Source organism: Hemiscyllium ocellatum, chromosome 37, assembly GCF_020745735.1.
Source record: "Hemiscyllium ocellatum isolate sHemOce1 chromosome 37, sHemOce1.pat.X.cur, whole genome shotgun sequence".
In the NCBI taxonomy this organism is placed as follows: Eukaryota; Metazoa; Chordata; class Chondrichthyes; order Orectolobiformes; family Hemiscylliidae; genus Hemiscyllium; species Hemiscyllium ocellatum.
The window spans coordinates 17,448,713-17,470,534 of NC_083437.1; the positions used below are offsets into that span (position 1 = coordinate 17,448,713).

At 43.0% G+C, this 21,822-nt stretch overlaps 1 protein-coding gene across 6 annotated transcripts in view; it reads left to right on the forward strand.

Moving 5' to 3' along the window:
- The window catches only part of LOC132833601 (rho guanine nucleotide exchange factor 10-like protein), a 205,766-nt gene that overhangs the window by 116,163 nt on the left and 67,781 nt on the right, over positions 1-21,822 (forward strand). For 4 of the 6 annotated variants that reach the window (XM_060851979.1, XM_060851981.1, XM_060851982.1 and 1 more), the window contains 8 exons: positions 2,129-2,245; positions 3,696-3,804; positions 6,270-6,376; positions 11,482-11,559; positions 12,112-12,291; positions 12,926-13,042; positions 18,992-19,084; positions 20,140-20,310. In XM_060851979.1, the coding sequence (XP_060707962.1) occupies positions 2,129-2,245; positions 3,696-3,804; positions 6,270-6,376; positions 11,482-11,559; positions 12,112-12,291; positions 12,926-13,042; positions 18,992-19,084; positions 20,140-20,310 (972 nt within the window). The remainder of the gene's footprint in view (positions 1-2,128; positions 2,246-3,695; positions 3,805-6,269; positions 6,377-11,481; positions 11,560-12,111; positions 12,292-12,925; positions 13,043-18,991; positions 19,085-20,139; positions 20,311-21,822) is intronic. The other 2 variants (XM_060851980.1, XM_060851984.1) reach the window with 1 other exon arrangement.

Consider the following 21,822-nt stretch of genomic DNA (forward strand, 5'->3'; position numbering starts at 1 on the left):
CCACATTGATGTCGTGTGGTTGGAGGGTCCCAAGGCGGAAAATAAAGCATTCTTCCTCCCAGCATCGGGGGTAAGGGTGTGGCGATGGAAATGGCGCAGGACCTGCATGTCATTGGCATCGTGGGAGGGGGAGTTGAAGTGTTCAGCCACATGTCGATGGAGTTGGTTAGTGTAGCTGTCCCAGAGATGTTCTCTGAAGCGCTCTGCAAGTTAGGAGTTCTGTCTCTCCAATACAGAGGAGACCAGATCGGGAGCAATGGATATAGTAAATGATGTGTAGAAATGCAGGTAAAACTCTGAGTGTGGAAGGCTCCTTTGGTGCCTTGGATGGAGGTGAGAAGGGAGATGTGGGTACAGGTTTTACAGTTCCTGAGATGGCAGGTCCTGGGCCTCCTCCATCGCCACACCCTAACCACCTGCCATCCAGATGAGGAATGCCTCCTCTCCTGCCTTGGGACCCTCCAACCAAACGGTATCAATGTGGATTTCGCCAGTTCCCTCATTTCCCCTCCCCCCACCTTATCCCAGTTCCAACTTTCACCTGGCACTGCCCTCGTGACCTGTCGTACCAGTCCATCTTCTTGCCTACCAATCCGCTCCACCCTCCTGTCCAACCTATCATCTCACCTCCATCTACCATCGTACTCTTAGCTACCTCCCCCCCCCCCCCCCCCCCCCCCCCCCTCCCATTTATCTCTAAACCTCCTCGGCTCACAAGCCTCAGTCCCGATATAGGGCTCTTACCTGAAACGCCAATTGTCCTGCTCCTTGGATGCTGCCTGACCTGCTGTGCTTCTCTAGCACCACACTTATATTTCACAGTTGGGTAAAGGCATCACCCACATGCACCTATCACAAGCCTGACAGATAAGTAATTTTTCTTTTGGACACCAGGAAAATGATTTAGGATATCCACACCGTATCAAGAAATGATATGAGTAAAGATTGTGCCGAGCCACTAGATCAGGGCTTCCCAAAGCTGGGGATGTTGGAACTGCAAAGGGGGAGTTGCGAGTTGATATTTTGGAGTCCCATGCCCAGATACAGCGATACCCACTACCTTAGAACTCTAACCCAGTTACAACAGCCATGTCCCTCCTCTGACAGGCCTCTGCCCTCCTGCACGCCCCCTCCCACCAACCTCCAACAACTCAATGGAGAGTTGTGGCAACTTTCAAACCATGAAAAGGGTCACATTTAGGGAGCACTACATTAGCTGCCACTAAAGGGAAAATTGGTATTACTGTGGGTTCTGAGCCTGTGTGTCGGATTAGTATTACATTTTTTATAAAGTCTGTGACCCATGAAAAGTTGAGGTGGAACTGCTGGTTGCTCGTTAGTGAGTGCAGTGTGGAGGTGATTCAGGCAGTCCCTTTGTTTGATTTCATAACGCTAAAGTTAATTAAGTCAAATTGAGAAACAGTTGGCTACAAATTGGGACAAATGTAGGGATATCTGTTAACAGTCTAGTGGTTTTCTTGCTGGACTGTTGATCCATGGATCCAGGCAAAGTTCTGGGAGCCCAGGTTTGAGTCCTGGCATGGCAGATAGTGGAATTTGAATAAATAAAAATCTGAAATTATGGTTTTCAAAGTAGTTGATAATGTGGTTGCTAATGTGTAGGTTTGGATCAGAAATGGTTGAATTTAGATATAAAATACCATCTGGTGGTATGTGATGTATTTCAGTTTGTGTTGGTGATGTGCTGTATCTTTGACAATTGGACCTGGAGTTGGTTCCTTTTTGATGTCACTGGGTGTTTGGCTTTATTGCATAGGGCGCACTGCTTGCTTCAACTGTGCTTATTTCCACGCTTGCACTTAATGCTTCCCAAATGAAGATGTCCGTCCTTGATGCAGATGTTGGTACGCTCCAAGGAGACCTTTATTAAACTTTTGTTAAATTGTAAAGCCCATAGGATTACCATCTGACCTCCAACATTAACTTCATTTCTTACTTGCAGTGCTTGTTATCTTTTTGTAGTAGCAGTAGTGGACTTTTCATTAAATGTTAACGGGCACGGTATCTTTTCATGCTACGTCACTAACTTTCATGCACTTCTATTCCTCTGCCACCCATCTTTACTTCTCTTTCTTGTGCTTGTCCTTTCCTCCTGATTGCTGCTCAGCTTTCCCCGGATCTCAGTAGACTGAAGGAGAAGTACGCCAGGACTAAGAGAGAATTCCTGGCAATGAAAGTCAGGGGCAGAGACGTACAGGAGCTGAAACAGCGATATGACTGCAAGGTACCTTTCTCTTCTCCTCAGATTAGCGAACCCCAGCAGCACTAATATTACCTGGGAGTAAGAATTCTATATTGCATTAAAGATGAAGTTTGGGCAGTCTCAACCCACTTTTTAAGGGCATGGCCGGATAGTAGGAATTGACCCCAATTTCAATGAAGTCACAGGATTGAGATCAGCCACCATTGCAATAGTACTAATTTCTGAAGTTGTAGATTAGATTGTTGGGATTGAGCACAGAACACTTCCTAACTTTATCTAACTCCTCAGTACTTGACCTGTGAGTGCTTGAGCTAACACTGTGCTCCTCAAGTGAGCAATGTTCCATTTCTCAACCCTACCATTCCTCACCTTGCTAATCTTTAAAAATCCAGCATTGTTAACAGATTCATTTACGTTAGACAAAATATCTTTTTGGATACTGCGTTCACTTTTTTAAAAGTGCTCTGTCTGATGCCTCACCACACTGCTTTAATTCTTTAAGCTTCCACATTGCAGAAACACCTCCAAAATGGGGGAAAAAAATATTGTTAAGTCTCTCCCTAGAATGCAGTGTACAGTTTTGGTCTCCAGCCTTAAGTAGTTAGACTTGCATTGGAAGCAGTTTAGAAAGGTTCTCGTAGCCGATTCCAGTGATGAAGAGGTTGTGGGACGAGGTTTGGCAGGATGGACTGTTCTCCATTGAAGTTTCAAAGAAGTTGTTTTGAAACATGTATGATCTTGAGGGGGTTTGACGAGCAAGATCTGGTGGTGGATGGGCTATTCCAGAACTAGGAGTCAAAACAAAGGCTTTTATGACCACCTTATGGAGGAGTTGGTGGGTTTTTAGTCTTTGTAATTCTGTAGCCCAGAAAGCTGTGAAGCTAAGTTATTGAATATATTCAAGGCTTTGGTTTTTGATCCATAAGGGAGTTGAGATTGTGGTCAGGCGGAAAAAATGGAGTTAAAGCCACAATAATACCAGTCGTGATCTCATTGAATGTCAAAACAGACTTGACAGTCCAAATGACCCATCTCCTCTCCCATGTCCTACCAATCTCAGGGGAGCGATTTGATTAACTTTAGTAAGTTATGGAAGTAGAACAATCAATGATACAAACTGTATGTTTGATTCCTAACGATGAGTGAAGATTGTATTGAGAATGTGCATGTAGAACTTGAGAGAAGCAAAAAAAGGAAGGTAACAGCTCTCGTAACAGAAACAATTGTGCTGGTGATAAATTTGAAGTTAGATTTTCTGGACTCCAGATTTTGGTGTGATTGTTTTCTAAGAGAAAAAAAACAACTATATTGCTGGAAAAATTGTGCTTGAAGTTTGCTTTCATTTTTAAAGTCATCCCTCCAGCTATTGGAAGTCTCAGTTTGATTAGTGTCACTGGTTTAAGGCTAGTAGCTCTAGAATGGCTGCTCTGTTGTCTATGCTTCTTAATTGTCATGCTATTCCATTGCCCAGATGCAGCAGCTAATGAAGGCAGCAAGAAATGGAACGAAGGACGGACTGGAAAAGACAAAAAATGCAGTAATGCGTAAAGTGTCATTCCTTCAAAAGAGAGAGCCTCAAGGTATGGGCATTAGTTTGAGTTGCATTCTGGACTCTTGAATCATAATTAATGTCATTACTTTCCAGAATTTTGTAAGGAAATGCAACTTCTGCCTTGTGACTTCATAACCTTATCTTTTCTGGTGTTTTACATTTGTTATGAGCTGTAGGGAGTAGTGGATCTCTGACTGTGCTTGCTAGTGACCCACATTTAGGTATTGATGGAATTTTAATACCCTGTCAAATAGGACAGTTGGGTTAGGATTTCTGTGATGCTTTAGCAAATCTTTAAAATATATGGAAGAACTTTTCCTTGGCCTGATCTTTCAGTCTTATCACTGTATTCTTCCAGCTCGCCCTTCTCTGGGCAATTTGCTGTCTGCCATTTGTCTTTTCTGACAACTTGCTCTGTGAGCCTAATGTTTTGTTAACATGACCTTCATGATCCTTTTCACTGTCCTGACATTGATGTTTCAAGGCACCACCATTATCAGCAGCAATCCTACCACACGAGGAAAGCTGGAGATTTTCCTCAGGGATGCATTTCAGAAGTACACAATGATTCCAGAGCTATGTTAGATTAACAGAACGCTGTCATGGTGACACTTATATCATGTACGAATAGTATTGGGAAATTCAGGTTCGAGAAGTGCAAAGGTTTTTAGTTGCTATTAGGAGAGACTTTAGGCAAGAGGCCAGGGAGTGATAATGGAGATAATTTCGAGCTGACTAATTTAGTGCAAGGTGTCCATTCAGCCCTTTTTTTTATATACTGGAAAGAACCTTTAGTTGCCAGTCACAGCATTTAAATGGGAAGTGATAGCAGAGTTTTTCCAGCACAACACTATCAAGAAGCTCAGCTGAGTATTATGAAGCCTGCTTGCGTTTTAAAATATATAGTTAATTCTGAGTTAAAACTGGCATATAGGGGATAAACAGCTCATTTCTAATCTCGTTTTGTGAATGAATACGCTGCTGACACTTGGTAAAATGGATCTTGGTGGTGCCAAGCAAGTGATAATGAATAAATGACTGTTTCTATATCATGCTCAGAGGAGAAAGGAGCATTGGGCAGGTTATAAGATAGGCTGCCCAATCACCTGATGAGCCCAACGATAGTTTTCAATCTACAAGAGTCTGTGTGTGAACTGTGCAAGGCAGCTAATGCCACGGAACAGTCCACCAGCATCTATTTAAAAGAAAAATGAACAAAGGCTGGTGCTAAAGATTTGACCTTCTATGAGAAGATTGACATGCATTTTTTCCACCCAGATACCATTTTTCAGTCTCTGCTGCAATGTTAGTTAATAAATCTGTTAGGCATAAACACCTGCTCAAATGCTCTAATCTATTGCGTGAGGGTTTCCTGCCAGCTCTAATTGGTGACTTCCTGATGTAATCTTATTGCCCTGTTCCAAAAATAGAGGCCCATCTTTTAGGGAAGCACTTGCTGTAGGAGTTGCATTTTGAGCTGTGTTCCAGACAGAGACAGCAGAAATTGTCATTTTAAAAACGCTAAGTTTACAGTAGACCACAGATCCATATGGAAGCCATCTGTTTACATGAGTGAAACAAGACAATCATGATTTTGAATATAATAAGATTGATTTTTCTTGGCCTTCACTTTAATTGCTGAATCACACTGATCATTTCCAGGAGGGAGAGCTGTTCTCATCTGCAGCAACCATTCCTCATCTTGTGTAAGTTTTCCCAATGAGAATCAGCAGCTGATTGATTTCTGTCTTACCCATCATAAATCTGATCAACTCACGAAGCGATGACTGATTTTATTTTTAAAATAATAATTCCTTTTCCCTTGCTCAGAGGACATGGGGCCGACTGCAGGACTGTGCCCATTACTGCTGGTGACATCAGTTAACTGGATTCCAGGCCTGGCCTGGACTCAGGAATCTCTTTACACGCAAAAAGCAAAGAAACTACAGATACTGGGAATACTGGCAACACCCAACCTATCAGACATAACATCTATAGAGAGAGGAGATGAGTTAACATTCAGGCATAGACTGCTTAGTGTGGGAGATATTAGAACAACATTTAGAAGAAAACAGATTAAACGGTGAGGGAAGAATTACGATTAATCACCAGTTTGAACTATTACTTCTTTTGGTCTTCATTTTTTTCCGTTTTGTTCTGTTCCTTGTTAAGTACCATTTCTCATATCTTCGAATGCATCCACTTTATGGGAAAAAAGCATATTATGCTATAATGCGCATTTCATCAACACAAAATGGCTGTAACGTGATAGAGGAATTGGGGATGTTGTTTCTAAAGTGCAAAATTTTAAAACTTTTAAAAGTTGTAATGCGATTACATCGCCAACACTTAAGTGCAGTTTCTAAAGTATGATTTTTCTATAATCCAAGCTTGCACAAGAACGCAACCATTGCATTATAGAAGAGCTGACTGTATTGGGTCACTTACTTCTAGCATTTGACTTAATTCTCTATCTTCATTTTCTTCTTCCAGACCAATATGAGGAGGATGATGCTGGCTATCTTGATGTTCAGGTATCAGACTCGAAACATCCCCCACCAGAGCTTGGTCCAATGCCTGCGGGGCTGACTCCTCAACAGGTCTGTAGCCTTGCTTGCTTCAACTCTGTATCCTTTGGTACCACCTCCTTGTTTCTTCACAGCTTGACAGCTGCCTCATGCAGGGTGGGAAGGTCCCATGGTTGTTCACCTCGTTGATCTTGGCCTGATCAGGAAATGTTGCAACTGGTCTTGCTGACCCTAGTTATGAACATGGAGATTTCCTGCTGTTGTTGTTTGTTGCATAACAATCCCTTCCTATCTGGATTTGCATAAGGAGGAGGGGCACACAGTTTTCCAATCAGGGGAAATAAGAGTCAAAGAGCTAGCAAGGGACTTGTTCCCACTTTTCTAATAGTTGTGCACTTGGACTGATCTTTAGAAGAGGGTCACTCGTCCTTTATCAATTTGGCCTTTTCTCTACATTTCCCACTTCACCTAATCAATGCCAGTGACTTTTCTTCCCTGTGGTGGCTTACACGAATCGTTCTGGATGCTCATTTAGAATTAGCATTGGAATTCTTAAGGTGTGGAAACAGATCCTTCTGCCTAGCAAGTCCACACCAACCCTCTGACGAGTAATCCACCCAGACCCATTCCCCTATTACTCTATATTTCCCCCTGACTAATGCACCTAACCTACACATCCCTGAACACTGGGCAATTTAGCATGGCCAATTCACTTGACCTGCACATCTTTGGACTGTGGGAATACTCAGAAGAAATCCACACAGACACGGGAGAATGTGCAAACTCCACACCGATAGTCGCCCAAGGCTGGAATCGAACCTGGGTCTCTGGCGCTGAGGCAGCAGTGCTAACCACCGTGCCACCCCTAGGAGGTATCTGTACTCTTCCTACTGGTAGAACAGTTCTTTTTTCAGATTTTCAAAACATTCATTCATGGGATGAGGGTGTCACTGGCTGGGCCAGCATTTATTACCCCTCCCTAATTGCCCAGAGTTTCCCAGACGCACAGCAGTGTGGGTCTTGAGTCACATGTAGGCTAGACCAGGTAAGGAGTTCCCTTCTCTGAGGAGCATTAGTGAACCAGATGGACTTTTCCCGACAATCAACAATAGATTCACGATCATACATGAGAACAGAAGTTGCTGGAAAAGCTCAGCGGGTCTGGCTGCATCTGTGAATACAAATCAAAGTTAACATTTCGGGTCTGGTGACCTTTCCTCAGATCTGATGGTAACTAGGAAAATGTTGGTTTAATGCAGAAGATAGAGTGAGGGGAAAGGGGTAAGGAATAAATGATACATAGGGATAGAGCCCAAAGAGAAAGAACAGTTGGACAGAGTTGATAACTATCTGGCTGGGATGGTGAACAGCTGTTAATGAAGATTGTTAGTGGCTAACAATAGGTAGTATGTAATGGCAGACTACGTGATAACAAGGTATGGTGTGTGTAGTAACAGGCTAGGAGATGGGGGAGTTCAGGCCTTTAAAAATTGTTGAACTCGATATTGAGGGCTCCCGAGTGGAAAATGAGATGGCATTTTTCCAGCTTGTGCTGAGTTTTGCTGGAGCACTGCAGCAAGCCTGAGATAGAGATGTTGGCCAGGAAACAGGGTGGGTTGTTAATTTAGCAGGCAACTGGAAGCTCATTTTGCGGGCAGAAGGTAGATATTTTGTGTAGCGGTCACCCAGTCTACGTCTCATCTCCCCAGTGTAGAGGAGACCACATTGTGAGCAGCGAATGCCGTAGACTAGATTGTTCGAAGCGCAGGTAAAACGCTGCATCACCTGAAAGGTGTGTTTGGGCCCTTGGATCGTGAGGAGGTAAATGGGCAGGTTTTACACCTTTGGCGTTGCAGGGGAAGGTGCAACTAGGGAGTGAAGGAAGAGGGGGGGCCATTTTGTCCTGGAGGGAATGTCGTCTTTACACTCTTCATTCCAGGTTTTTTTTTAATTGAATTCAAATTCCACTACCTGCCATTGTGGGATTCGAACCCAGGTCTCCAGAGCATTACATGGGTTTCTTGATTAACCGTTCAGTGATAATACCACTGGACCATCACCTCCCCTATGGGGATGGAGGGGCTTTGCCTGCTTTTGGGGGTTGCAATATTTGCTTCATCTGGGTAACAGGCCACCTGTGTAACCTTGACAGAAAAGCAGAAGAAATTGGAGCAGGCATTGACCACACAGCCTATCAAGCTATCTCTGCCACTCAGTATGATCTTGGCTGATCTATGGCTTCACTTTCCCACCTGCTTTCCTTAATCCATGATGTCCTGAGAGACTAAATTCTAGTCTGTTCCAGCCTTCAATGTATCCAGTAAAGCAGCATCCAAAACCCACTGAGGTAGGATTCCAAACTTGCACAACCCTTTTGAGTGAAGAAATTTCTCCTTTTAATCCAAAACAATTGCCTCTTATCTAGAGACTGTGACCTTAGGTTAAATTCTCCAGCCACCACTTCTCACTATCTGCTTCATTAAACCTCCTCGGAATCTTGAATGTTTAAATGAGATCAGCTCTCATATCTCTAAACTCGAGAGGATATAGACGCAATTTACTAAGCATGTCATGACAGGACAACCTCCTTAGCCCAGAGACCAATCCTACGAAACTTTGCCTGTCTTGCCTCACCTGCAAGTATATCCTCTGTTAAATGTGAAGACCAAAACTGCAGAGTTTCACATGAGTCCTATACAATTGTAGCAGCATTTCTTTTTTCTAGTATTCCAATCCTTTCACCGTGAAGATCAATATGAAATTTCCCTCACTTGCTCTGTATCTGTACCTACTTTCTTTGTTCTTTGTAAGAGCATACCCAAGCTTCTCTGAACATCAACTCTTCCAGATTTCACCTCCTCCTGAAGGAACATTCTGCCGTTCTTTAGACCCAATTTAATAACCTTCTACTTCCCTGCATTATACTCCATCTGACACCTTGTTGTCCAAGCATTGAATCTGTCTATCTCTTTCCACCTCCAGGTCCTCCTGTCAGCTTACATAGAACATTACAGTGCAGTACATGCCCTTCGGCCCTCGATGTTGCGTCGCCCTGTCATCCTAATCTGAAGCTCGTCCCACCTACACTTTTCCATGTACGACCATTTGCCTGTCCAATGACGACTTAACTGTACTTAAACTTGGCGAATCTACTACCGATGCAGGCAAAGCATTCCATACCCTTACTACTCTCTGAGTAAAGAAACTACCTCTGACATCTGTCTTATACCTATCTCCCCTCACTTTAAAGTTGTGTCCCCTCGTGTTTGCCGTCCCCATACTTGGAAAAAGGCTCTCCCTGTCCGCCCAATTTAACCCTCTGATTATCTTATATGTCTCTATTCAGTCACCTCTCAACCTTCTTCTCTCTAACGAGAACAGCTTCAAGGCCCTCAGCCTTTCCTCGTAAGACATTCCTTCCATATCAGGCAACATCCTAGTAAATCTCCTCTGCACCCTTTCCAAAACTTCCACATCCTTCTTATAATGCGGTGACCGGAACTGTATATAATACTCCAAGTGTGGCAGTACCAGAACTTTGTACAGCTGCAGCCTAGCCTCCTGGTTCTGGAACTCAATCCCTCTATTAATAAAGGCCAAAACACTCTATGCCTTCTTAACAACCCTGTCAACCTGGTGGCAACTTTCAGGGATCTGTGCACATGGACACCAAGATCTCTCTGCTCATCTGCACTCCCAAGAATCTTACCATTAGCCCAGTTCTTTGCATTCCGATTACTCCGGCCAAAGTGTATCACCTCACACTTGTCCACATTAAACTCCATTTGCCACCTCTCAGCCCAGCTTTGCATCCTATCTATGTCTCTCTGCAACCTACTGCATCCTTCGTCACTATCCACAACTCCACCGACCTTGGTGTCGTCTGCAAATTTACTAACCCACCCTTCTCATCCAGATCAATTATAAAAATGACGAACAGCAGTGGACCCAACACCGACCCTTGCGATACGCCACTAGTAACTGGACACCAAGATGAACATGTTCTATCAACTACAACCTCTGTTTTCTTTCAGCAAGCCAATTACTGACCCAAACTGCTATGTCTCCCACAATCCCATTCATCCACATTTTGTATAATAGCCTACTGTGGGGAACCTTATCGAATGCCTTGCTGAAATCCATATACACCACATCAACTGGTTTACTCTCATCTACCTGTTTGGTCACTTTGTCATAAAACTCAGTAAGATTCGTTGGGCATGGCCTACCCTTCACAAAACCATGTTGACTGTCTCTGTCTCTGATCAGATTATTCTTTTCTAGATGGTTATAAATCCTATCTCTTGTAACCTTTTCCAACACTTTACCAACAACTAAAGTGAGACTCACTGGTCTGTAATTACCAGGGTTGTCTCTACTGCATTTCCACCCAGTTTATACTCTCAGGAAACTTAGATTTATTACTCTCTCCGCTTGTCTTAAGTCGTCAATTTCGATTTATACGTTGCTGAGGCCTCAGAGCTGATTCTTCCAGCGTTCCCCTCGTCATACCTGCCAACTTGAAAATGCCCCACTCATGCCTACTCTTTGCTTCATGTCCTTTAAACAGTCCTTTTTCTATTCTGATATATTACCCCTGGCTCCCTGAACCCTAATCTTGTCTATCATGCTTTTGTGTAGCACCTTATCAAATGCCGTTTGGATCTTGATGGATTGCATCTACTAATTTCCCCATCACCTACTCTTCTGCACATTCGTAAAGGCAAAACAATTTAATAATTTGTCAATCACAATTTCCCTCTTTCTATACTATGCTGACACTGGCTGACCATACAATTTTTTTAAGCACATTAAAATGCAATAAATTCCAATAGATTTCTCTGACTGATGTCACGCAAGCTGCGGCTCTGTTTCCTTCTCTACCTTTTTTCTTGGCTTTATGCTGTTGGCGATCGGGCAGCATCTGAGGAGCAGGAGAAACGAGGTTTTGGTCCTTCATCAGCACCACACTCTCGACTCTGACCTCCAGTATCTGCAGTCCTCACTTTCCCCTCCTCTATGGTGTTGCCACTAGCTACACTATCCCTCCATCATAGTTCCTACTTATCATTCATAACTTGTTTGTGTGGCGATTGTGGCGTGACACTTGCGATTCTTGGAAGATTTTTCACTGACTTTAAATTGATTTTGTGAAATATGTCCACCTTTCCTTACAGATTGTGCGAAGGCATATTTTGAGCTCCATTGTGCAGAGTGAGCGGAGTTATGTTGAATCTTTAAAGCGGATATTACAGGTATGATTTTGGTATTCTCTCATGCTGTGCTTAAATTCCATGTTGTTAAAGGATAAAGACCACAATGGGGCAGCATGATTTTATTCAGTCACAGACTTTATGAAGATAATTGTAGCAAAAGGCCTTGTGCAGTAACTCAGGCAGGGACAGGTTGGGCCTAATATTCTGTCACTGTACCATTGTATATTAAGGAATCATGCAACTCTGAGTGTACCTGCATAACTTGCACTTGCAAAAGTGCAAGAAGATAGCTTATCATCACCTCCATAGCAATTAGGGATGGCCATAAATCTTGGTCTTGCTGGTGGCACCCTCATTGCTTGAATGAATAATTCTATAAACGTCTGGATATAAGTTCCTCAACCTGAGCTACAAATCTTCTCCAAACTCTCCAAACTTCTCAAACCACCAGAATGTAATTATCTCAAACTTACCATTACATAACCAGACTCTCAAACAATCCCCAATGAATCTGTATTGCCCTAACCAAAAGGATTTCTTGAACGTTTCCGAGCATTCCCTCTTTGCTTCCATATTTTCTTTCTCTCCCAGGAATATAAGAAGCCATTGCTGGAAGCAGAACCAAAGTTGTTGAGTGCGAGGAAGTTACGGGTGGTCTTCTATCGTCTGAAAGAGGTTCTGCAGTGCCACTCTATGTTTCAGATTGCCCTGTCTTCCCGGGTAGCTGAGTGGGATACCTCCGAGAAAATTGGAGATCTCTTTGTGGCTTCGGTGAGTGAGAACATGCATCTTTGTAATCTGTTGAGTCTCTTGTGAGCTCAGTGTGCTCCCCAGGGCGAGAGTGAGCTGGATTGGCTGTGGTGAGAGAGTTCAGTGCTTTCTCAAAGCGCCACTTGGGTGTTCCTAGTAATATTGAAGGTTTGGTTCACAGCAGCATGAGGACTGTATTTGATTCATCTTGACTGCAGCTACTTTCCCTGGAGCATCGAAGGCTGAGGGGTGATCTGATAGAGGTTTATAAAATTATCAGAGGCATGGATATGGTGAATAGCCAATGCCTTTTCCTTGGGATGTGGGAGTCTAAAACTAGAGAGCATAGGTCTAAGATGAGAGGGGAAAGATTTAAAAGGGGCCTGCTTTTTCACACAGAGGGTGATGCGTGTACGGAATGAGTTGCCAGAGGAAGGCTGGTACAATTGCAACATTTGAAAGGCATCTGGATGGTATATAAATAGGAAAGATTTAGAGAGATAAGGGACTAGATTAATTCAGAATATCTGGTTGACATGAGTGAGTTGGACCGAAGGGTCTGTTTCCCTGCTGTGCATCTTTGTGACTACAAATCACCAGCCTAACCTGCAGTGTAACGCTGTGGAATTTATACTTTTCTCTTGCTTGCTTGCAGTTCTCAAAATCGATGGTGCTTGATGTATACAGTGACTATGTGAATAACTTCACCAATGCTATGGCCCTCATTAAGAAGGCCTGCCTGACTAAACCAGCCTTTCTGGAATTCCTGAAGGTGAGTTGAACTGAAAAGGTGAGCTGCTTGCCCTGCAGTTGATCGTTCTGTCCATGTACTTTTCAGCTAATTCGCAAGGAGTTTTGGTTTCCTTACTTCTCGAAGTTTCAACTCATGAGTATAATAATTATTTGAAAATGTGAAAACACATGAAAAGTAGCCTATTATTTTCTCTTATTTTAATAAAAACATTTCTTGGGAGCCTTACAAAGATACTCAAAGGGGTCTTCTGATACTGACCTTGCGTGTGAACTGAGGCTAGTTGTTTATGATCTCTCTTCTCTCCGAATTCCTGTTAAATGGATCAGGGGTGGATGGTGTGCTATCAAACTGTGCAGACGCATCCTTTTCTTGACATTCTAGATCAATCCACCGAACGCTGCATTTCATATCTCTGTTCCCTTTCTGTATTGTTTTCATTTTAACAGAGAAATGCAATGATTGGGGGCAGCGCGGTGGCTCAGTGGTTAGCACCGCTGCCTCTCAGCGGCAAGGACCTGGGTTCACTTCCACCCTCAAGCGACTGTCTGCGGGAAGTTAGCACGTTCTCCCCATTCCTGCATCGGTTTCCCCCCTCGGTCAGAAGACATGCAGGTTAGGTGGATTGGCCATGCTAAGTTGCCCATTGTGTCCAGGGATGTGTAAATTAAGTGGATTAGCTATGGGAAATACAAGGTTACAGAGATAAGGCAGGGGAATGGGTTTGGGTGGGATAGTCTTCAGAGACTCAATGGGCCAAGTGGCCTACTTCCACATTAGGGATTCTATCCTTTCTAATGTCTGTAAGGTCATGTATGTATACTCATACATGGATACAATGTGACTACTCTCAGATGTGCCATGTTATTCTATCAGATTGATTAATCTTGCATTGAATCTCATGCCACCTATTTCATTTGATCCCAAACAAATCAATTGATTATAACTTACAATGATTAAACTGTACCTTCAGATGAGATTTGACAGTTAAAATGGCAGGTTTACCTGTTTCTGAAGGGTATGCTTCCTTGACCAGGAATGGAACCTGAGCTACAGTGGTGAGGAATCAGAATGACTAGACTGCCATGAAACTATAGCTCCCTTTTAAAATTATCTTTTGAACTGTATCAAAGAAATGAATAAAATATCAGTCTGAGACTGGTAAAGTTAGGAAAAGAAGTGAGTCAAACAGTCAGGGCAGGCAAGAACAAAGCAAAGAACAAGGTAGGACTGATAAATAAATGCAGTTTAATTTTAATGCTAGAGGCCTGACAGTGAAGGCAGATGAACCCAGGGCATGGTTAGTAAGGAAGGCAAGAGAGAAGGGGTGAGTAGCATTTTTGGTAAGGGATAGTATTATGGCTGTACTTAGGATATTCCTGGGAATACATCCAGGGAGATTATTTGGGTGGAACTGAGAAATAGGAAAGGGATGATCACCTTGTTGGGATTGTATTATAGACCCCCGAATAATCAGTGGGAAATTGAGAAACAAAATTGTAAATTTATAAGAGTTATCTGTAAGAATAATAGTGATTATGGTAGGGGTTCTTAACTTTCCAAACATTTGACTGGGACTGCCACTGGATTAAGGGTTTAGATGGAGAGGAATATGTTAAGTTGTAGAAGACAATTTTCTGATTCAGTACGTGAATGTACCGACAAGAGAAGATGCAAAACTTGACCTACTCTTAGGAAATAAGACAGGGCAGGTGACTGAGGTGTCCGTGGGGAGCATCCGGAAGAAACCCACACAGACACTGGGAGAATGTGCAAACTCCACACAGACAGTCACCCGAGGCTAGAATCGAACCTGGGACCCTAGTGCTGTGAGGCAGTAGTGCTAATCACTGAGTCATCGTGCCACCCCTATCACAAGAGTCCAGAGACAATATAATCCTGTTCAGGTAAAAGGCAAAGCTGGTGGATGTAGGGAATGCTGGTGGTTAGAGAAATTGTGGGTTTGGTCAAACTAAAGAAGGAAGCATATGTTCAAGTATAGACAGCAGAGATCAAGTGAATCATTAGAGTATAAAGACAGTAGGACTATACTTAAAAGGGAAATCTGGAGGGCAAAAAGGGTACATGAAATAGCTTTGGCAAATCGGGGAAAGGACAATCCAAAAGAACTTTATAAATATATTATGGACAAAGGGGTAGCTATGGTGAGAATAAGGCCCCTCAAATGTCAGCAAGGCGACGTTTGTGTGAAGCCACAGAAGATGGGGAGATACTAAACGAGTATTTGGCATCAGTATTTACTGTGGAATAGGACATAGAAGATATAGAATGTAGAGAAATAGATGGTGACATCTTGAAAAATGTCCATATTACAGAGGAGGTGATACTGGATGTCTTGGAAGACCTAAAAGTAAATAAATTGCCAGGAACTGATCAGGTTTCCCCACAGAGGGTATATGATTGCTACGCCTCTTGCTGACATATTTGTATCATTGATAGTCACAGGTGAGGGCCGGAAGACTGGAGGTTGGCTGAAATGGTGCCAGTGTTTAAGAAAGGTGGTAAGGATAAGCCGGGGAACTATAGACCTCTGAGCCTGACGTTGGTGGTGGGCAAATTGTTGGAGGGAATCCTGAGGGACAGGATTTACATGCATTTGGAAAAACGAGGATTGATTAGGGATAGTCAACATGGAAGATCATGTCTCACAAACCTAATTGAGTTTTTGAAGAAGTAACGAAGAGGATTGATGAGGGCAGAGCGTTGGCCGTGATCTATATGAATTTCAGTAAGGTGTTCGACAAGGTTCCTCATGGGAAACTGTTTAGCAAGATTAGATCTCATGGATTACAGGGAGAACTAGCCATTTGGATACAGAATTGGCTTGAAGGTAGAAGACAGGGTGGTGGTGGAGGCTTGTCTTTCAGACTGGAGGCCCTGTGACCAGTGGAGTGCCACAAGGATCGGTGCTGGGTCCACTACTTTTTGTCATTTACATAAATGATTTGGATGCGAGCATAAGAGGTACAGTTAGTAAGTTTGCAGATGACACCAAAATTGGAGGTGTAGTGGACAGTGAAGAAGATTATCTCAGATTACAGCAGGATCAGGACCAGATGGGCCAATGGGCTGAGAAGTGGCAGATGGAGTTTAATTTTGATAAATGTGAGGTGCTGCATTTTGGAAAGGCAAATTAGAGCAGGACTTATATACTTAATGATAAGGTCCTAGGGAGTGTTACTGAACAAAGAGACCTTGGAGTGCAGGTTCATAGCTCCTTGAAAGTGGAGTCTCAGGAGATAGGATAGTGAAGAAGGCATTTGGTATGCTTTCCTTTATTGGTCAGAACATTGTGTACAGGAGTTGGGAGGTCATGTTGTGGCTGTACAGGACATTTCAGAATATTGTGTGCAATTCTGATCTCCCTCCTATCGGAAGAATGTTGTGAAGCTTGAAAGAATTCAGAAAAGATTTACGAGGACATTGTGAGGGTTGTAGGATTTGAGCTGCAGGGAGAGGCCGGGGCTGTTTTCCATGGAGCGTCCGAGGCTGAGGGTGACTTTACAGAGGTTTATAAAATCATGAAGGCCTTGATAGGATAATTTGACAAGGTTTTTTTCCCTGGTAGGTAAGTCCAGATCTAGAGGGCGTAGGTTTAGGGTGAGAGAGGAAAGGTATAAAAGTGACCTGAGGGGCAACTTTTTCACACAGGGTGGTGTGTGTATGGAATGAGCTGCCAAAGGAAGTAGTGGAGGTTAGTACAATTGCAACATTTAAAAGCCATCTGGATGGATGTATGATTATGAAGGGTTTAGAGGGTTGTGGGCCAAGCTGGCAAATGGGATTAGATTAGGTTGGAAGATCTGGTCGGCATGGAGGAGTTGGACCGAAGAGTCTGTTTCAGTGCTGTACATCTCTATGATTCTGTAATGAATAAATGGATCATTAAATTGACAAATTTAAGTAAAGAACAGCCAAGAGGCACTAACAAAAACTGAAGACTATAAAGAACACGTGGGCGGCACGGTGGCACAGTGGTTAGCACTGCTGCCTCACAGCGCCTGAAGACCCGGGTTCAATTCCCGACTCAGGCGACTGACTGTGTGGAGTTTGCACGTTCTCCCCGTGTCTGCGTGGGTTTCCTCCGGGTGCTCCGGTTTCCTCCCACAGTCCAAAGATGTGCGGGTCAGGTGAATTGGCCATGCTAAAATTGCCCGTAGTGTTAGGTAAGGGGTAATGTAGGGGTATGGGTGGGTTTCGCTTCGGCGGGTCGGTGTGGACTTGTTGGGCCGAAGGGCCTGTTTCCACACTGTAAGTCTAATCTAAAAAAAAACACTTACCATTTCTGAATAATGCTATCAAAGCTGCTAATTGACTCCAGCCCCTAAGTACCCACTGGTAGTAGAAACTTTAACCAATGCCATGGAAGTTGCCGCCTTCCTCCCCTGGTGTACCTGGGCTCAAATATAGCCACGGTAATGGGACAGGCAGTGGGGCTGAATGGCCTCCCCCCAACCATCACTGCTTGTATCTGTCAATAAGACATTGTGCCCAGGTTAATGAGGAGGGGTCCAGTTTATAACTTCTCATGCAGAAATAAACAGACCATTAACTGAATTCACAAATTCACAACCCCTTAAAGGAGCACTATATCTTAACCAAACATTACGAAGTAAACATATCTAATTTGGGAGCAAATACAATTTCTGAAGCTGATAATGCACAGGCCCTTATTTATAAATGCTGAAAATGTGTTGCTGGAAAAGAGCAGCAGGTCAGGCAGCATCCAGGGAACAGGAGATTCAACTTTTCAGGGCATAAGCCCTTCCTGAAGAAGGGCTTATGCCCTGAAACGTCGATTCTCCTGTTCCTTGGATGCTGCCTGACCTGCTACGCTTTTCCAGCAACACATTTTCAGATCTCATCTCCAGCATCTGCAGACTTCACTTTCTCCTTATTTATAAATGCTCAAGATACTTGATTAAAATTCCCCTCTGTTTATCCTCCACCTAAACAATTCAGCCAACTTAACATTAGCATCTCACCATTTAGTCTCAAGGCCATTGAAGCCAACTGTTGGACCTCTTCTTGCTAAAACTTGGCTGGGTTCAGCTTCCTCATCACAGATGGTCCATCAAACCTGCTGTTCACTGGCTCAGTGCCACACCAGATACAAACAAGCAGAATTTCTTTCAATTTGCTTTTGTTTAGGAAGGGGAAATAGTTGTGACTCTTTCTTTTTTTAAAAAAAAGAAAAAAAATTAAATGTCCCCAATTGTAGTTATAAAGAGAGTGTGAGGCTTCGTTTGAAGTGTTCAAATGTGGGATTTTGAATATTCTCGGTGAGGAATCCTTGGGATTGATTCCACTAGGGGGCGGCAAATCCCATCTTTTGTGCCTCATTGCAACAGAAAGCAGCCAGTTTGGAAAATGCAAGTGTTTCGTTGCTCATTTAAATGAGTTAATGCCAAGTCGTTAAACATTTCATGTCCTGTATTAATCTTCTAAAGAATGCAACATCTAATTCAGCTACTCCAATTGCATTCTTTTCAGAAGCAATTAGTTGTATTGTGGCTGTCTTCAGATAAGCTGTCAAAACTGAGACAGTCCGAGATCCAATGGTGCTTCAGTCAGGTAGTTGTCCTGACTGCTGGTCCTTTCTGTATCTGAAAATGAAAGTGGCTGTCCTAAAATAAACTGTTCAATCAAGCAATTGTTCTTCAGTTTTATTTCCCTTTCCTATCGCCATAACAACCTGCAGTTGGAAAATAGAATTACATTTCCTTTGACCTCTATTTTGGAGAGTTGGCTTTTGGGCAGGGATTGTGACTTTGGCCCTCGGAATTTTGAACGTCTAGCATAATGTTGCTGTTACAATGTTTTCTTCCAGTGCTAATATACAGTACAGCCTTTGGAAGTGCAGAAGTTCCAACAGGAACACAATTGGCAAATGGTATAGTTAATGGAAGTGGCAAACGACTGACTGACTGTGTGTCTGATCTTTGACAGCGGAAACAAGCCTCTAACTCTGACCGGATAACACTCTATGGGTTGATGGTGAAGCCAATCCAACGATTCCCACAGTTTATTCTATTACTTCAGGTGAGGACAAATTAAACCTGACTGTGACTAATCACTACTTCGTTCTCATCAATCAGGTTAAAATGGTGTCAAAATCTGTCCTGTTTAAATGTGTAAATTCATGGTCTTCACAGTCCTGTTCCGCGGGTGTGAGGCTGAATCCCTGGTCTGCACTGAGTTAGTTTGAACCCGCAATGGCTGGAGGTTTGGGGTGTCAGTGGGGATTGTGAGTGGGAGAAATTGGACTTCTTGCTTCTGACAGTCAGAACTGTCCAAGGTTGGCATGAAATGGGGAAGATTGGAGGGTGAGAAACAATGTTTTAGGTTTAACGCCATTGCCCAGTGATGTGCTATGAGTGGTGATCTTTGGATATGGGCAGAATGAGATTCAACGTACAGGAGGCCCACCACGTTTAGGTTTTTATATATATGCTTTAGGATACCCAGAAAGAATTTATACCTTTTACAGGAAAATGAAATGTAATTTGCAATTAATCTCTTACTGATTCTGTGGCTAAAATAACTTCTTTGGCCATTATTTCCTGTGGATGACCCTTACAAAGCTGGGTTTTTAAAAAAAAATTCATTTGGGATGAGGACACCACTGGTTAGGCCTCATTGCCCATTTTCCCCTTAATGCCCATCCCAGAGGGCCGCTAAGAGTCACCCACATTGCTGTGGGTCTGGAAGGCAGTTTCCTTCCCCCAAAGAGCATTCGTGAACCAGATGGATTTTCCCAACAATGACAATAGATTAAACTCAAAATTCCAGATTTTTTTAATAACTGAATTTCAAGTTCCACTATGTGTAGCTGCGGGGTTTGAACAGGACATTACTGTGTTTCTGGATTAACAGTCCAGCGATAATACCACTTGGCCTTCACCTTCCCTTGGAGAGTGCAAGAGCATAAACGTTTGATCAGTATTGATTCTTGATGGGATTTCTCCGGTTAATTACCCTCCCAGGTTCTGCTGAAGAGATGTAGCTGAATCATTCATCTGCCTTCTAACTTTTGGATGCTAATGGGTTCTATTCTTGCCTCCTGTAATTCTGACTGCCCATGCTGCCGGTCCCAGGACATGCTGAAGAATACACCGAAAGGCCATGCTGACCGGCTGTCCTTGCAGCTTGCCCTGACTGAGCTGGAGACACTAGCTGAGAAGCTTAATGAGCAGAAGCGGGTCGTGGATCAGATGGCGGAGATTCAGCAACTGGCGAAGAGTGTTGGCGACCGCACCCTCAACAAGGTCAGAAACTGTGGTGACTGTTCTTGTGCCAAATGGGCTTTGTGTAAGCTCATACAATCACCAGCCGGTCGCATATAATCAATGTTAATAGTGGAACGATATGTGGACAGTCCTCCAGGTCTACGCTGTGATGGTATGGATTGCAAACCAAGACTCACCAACACTGGATTTGCAACACAGCAAAATTAAAACATTTGATGATCCTCTAAATGGTTCAATTGCTCAGACTTGAAGAATAACAGATACCTGACAGCCCACATTTATAATTTAAGCAAAAAATAACATATTTTATTCACACCATAACTTCAGTAAAGATAAACAAAAGATAATTAATGTCAGTTATTTAAACCCAATCTTCTTTGATTGTAATCCCCACTCTGTCACACAGCCAGACACATTATCCCTATTTTCTGTCACTTGCCACTCCACCGGTTTTCCAGCCATGTCAATAATCTTTAAGTCTCTTATGTGGGTCTTTACTAAATGCCTTCTGGAATTCCATATCAACAACACTCACTGACATTCCCCTGTACACTACCTTTGTCACCTCTTCAAAAAATTCAGTGAGGTTTGTCAGGTATGAGTCATCTGACATGAATCCATGCTGGCATGTCCCTGATTAACTGAATTTTCAAGGTGTACCCCACCCTTGATTACCGAATCTAACAATATCCCCATCACAGATGGTAGACCTACTGTTTGTAATTCCCTGTGTTTCATCTTTTGCGCTTGTTTAAAAAGTGGAGTGACATGCAATTTTCCAATCCAGAGTGATGACTCCTGTATCTAGGGAGCCCTGCGAGATTATCATTAGGGTGTCTACAATGTGTTGTCCTACTTCCTTTAATAGCCCCTGATGGAAACCGTCAGATTCTCGGGATTTGTCACTTTTAAATTCCATTGGTTTCCTGTTACTGCCATTTTACTTCTGGTAATTTTATTCAGACCCCATTCTCAATCTACTGTAAGCTTCTTTGGGACTTCTGGCAAGCTATTTTCCTTTTCTCCTGTAAATACTGAGGCAAAGTAATTAATCAACCTGTCTGCCGTTTCCCCGTGATCATTGACAATATTTCCACTTTCGGTTTTTATTGAGCCAACATTGCTCCTGACCACCTGCTTTCCCTTTTATTAGCTAGAAAATTTCTTATTGCTTTTGATGTGCTTAGCAAGATTCCTTTCACAATTTTGTTTTGAGGTTCATGTAAGCTGCTTTGTGGGCCATTGCTTGTCTTTGCATCTTTCCCATTCGGCAGGATTTGTGCTATTTTTTGCATTTTTATAAGTCCTTTCATTTAGATTTATGCTGTTCCTTATCTCTTCAGTTGTCTGTGGCTGTTTCTCCCTTGAAGTTGAGCTTTTCCACTCCGGGGTATAAGCTGTTTTTGTATTGTGCCAAATGTCTCTTTAAACATCCCCTACTGGTTTTCAGGTGTTTTTTACCCATTAGCACATTTTCCCAGTTTACTGTCTTGACTTTTAGATGGGTGTTTGGGGGAAAAAAAACCATGA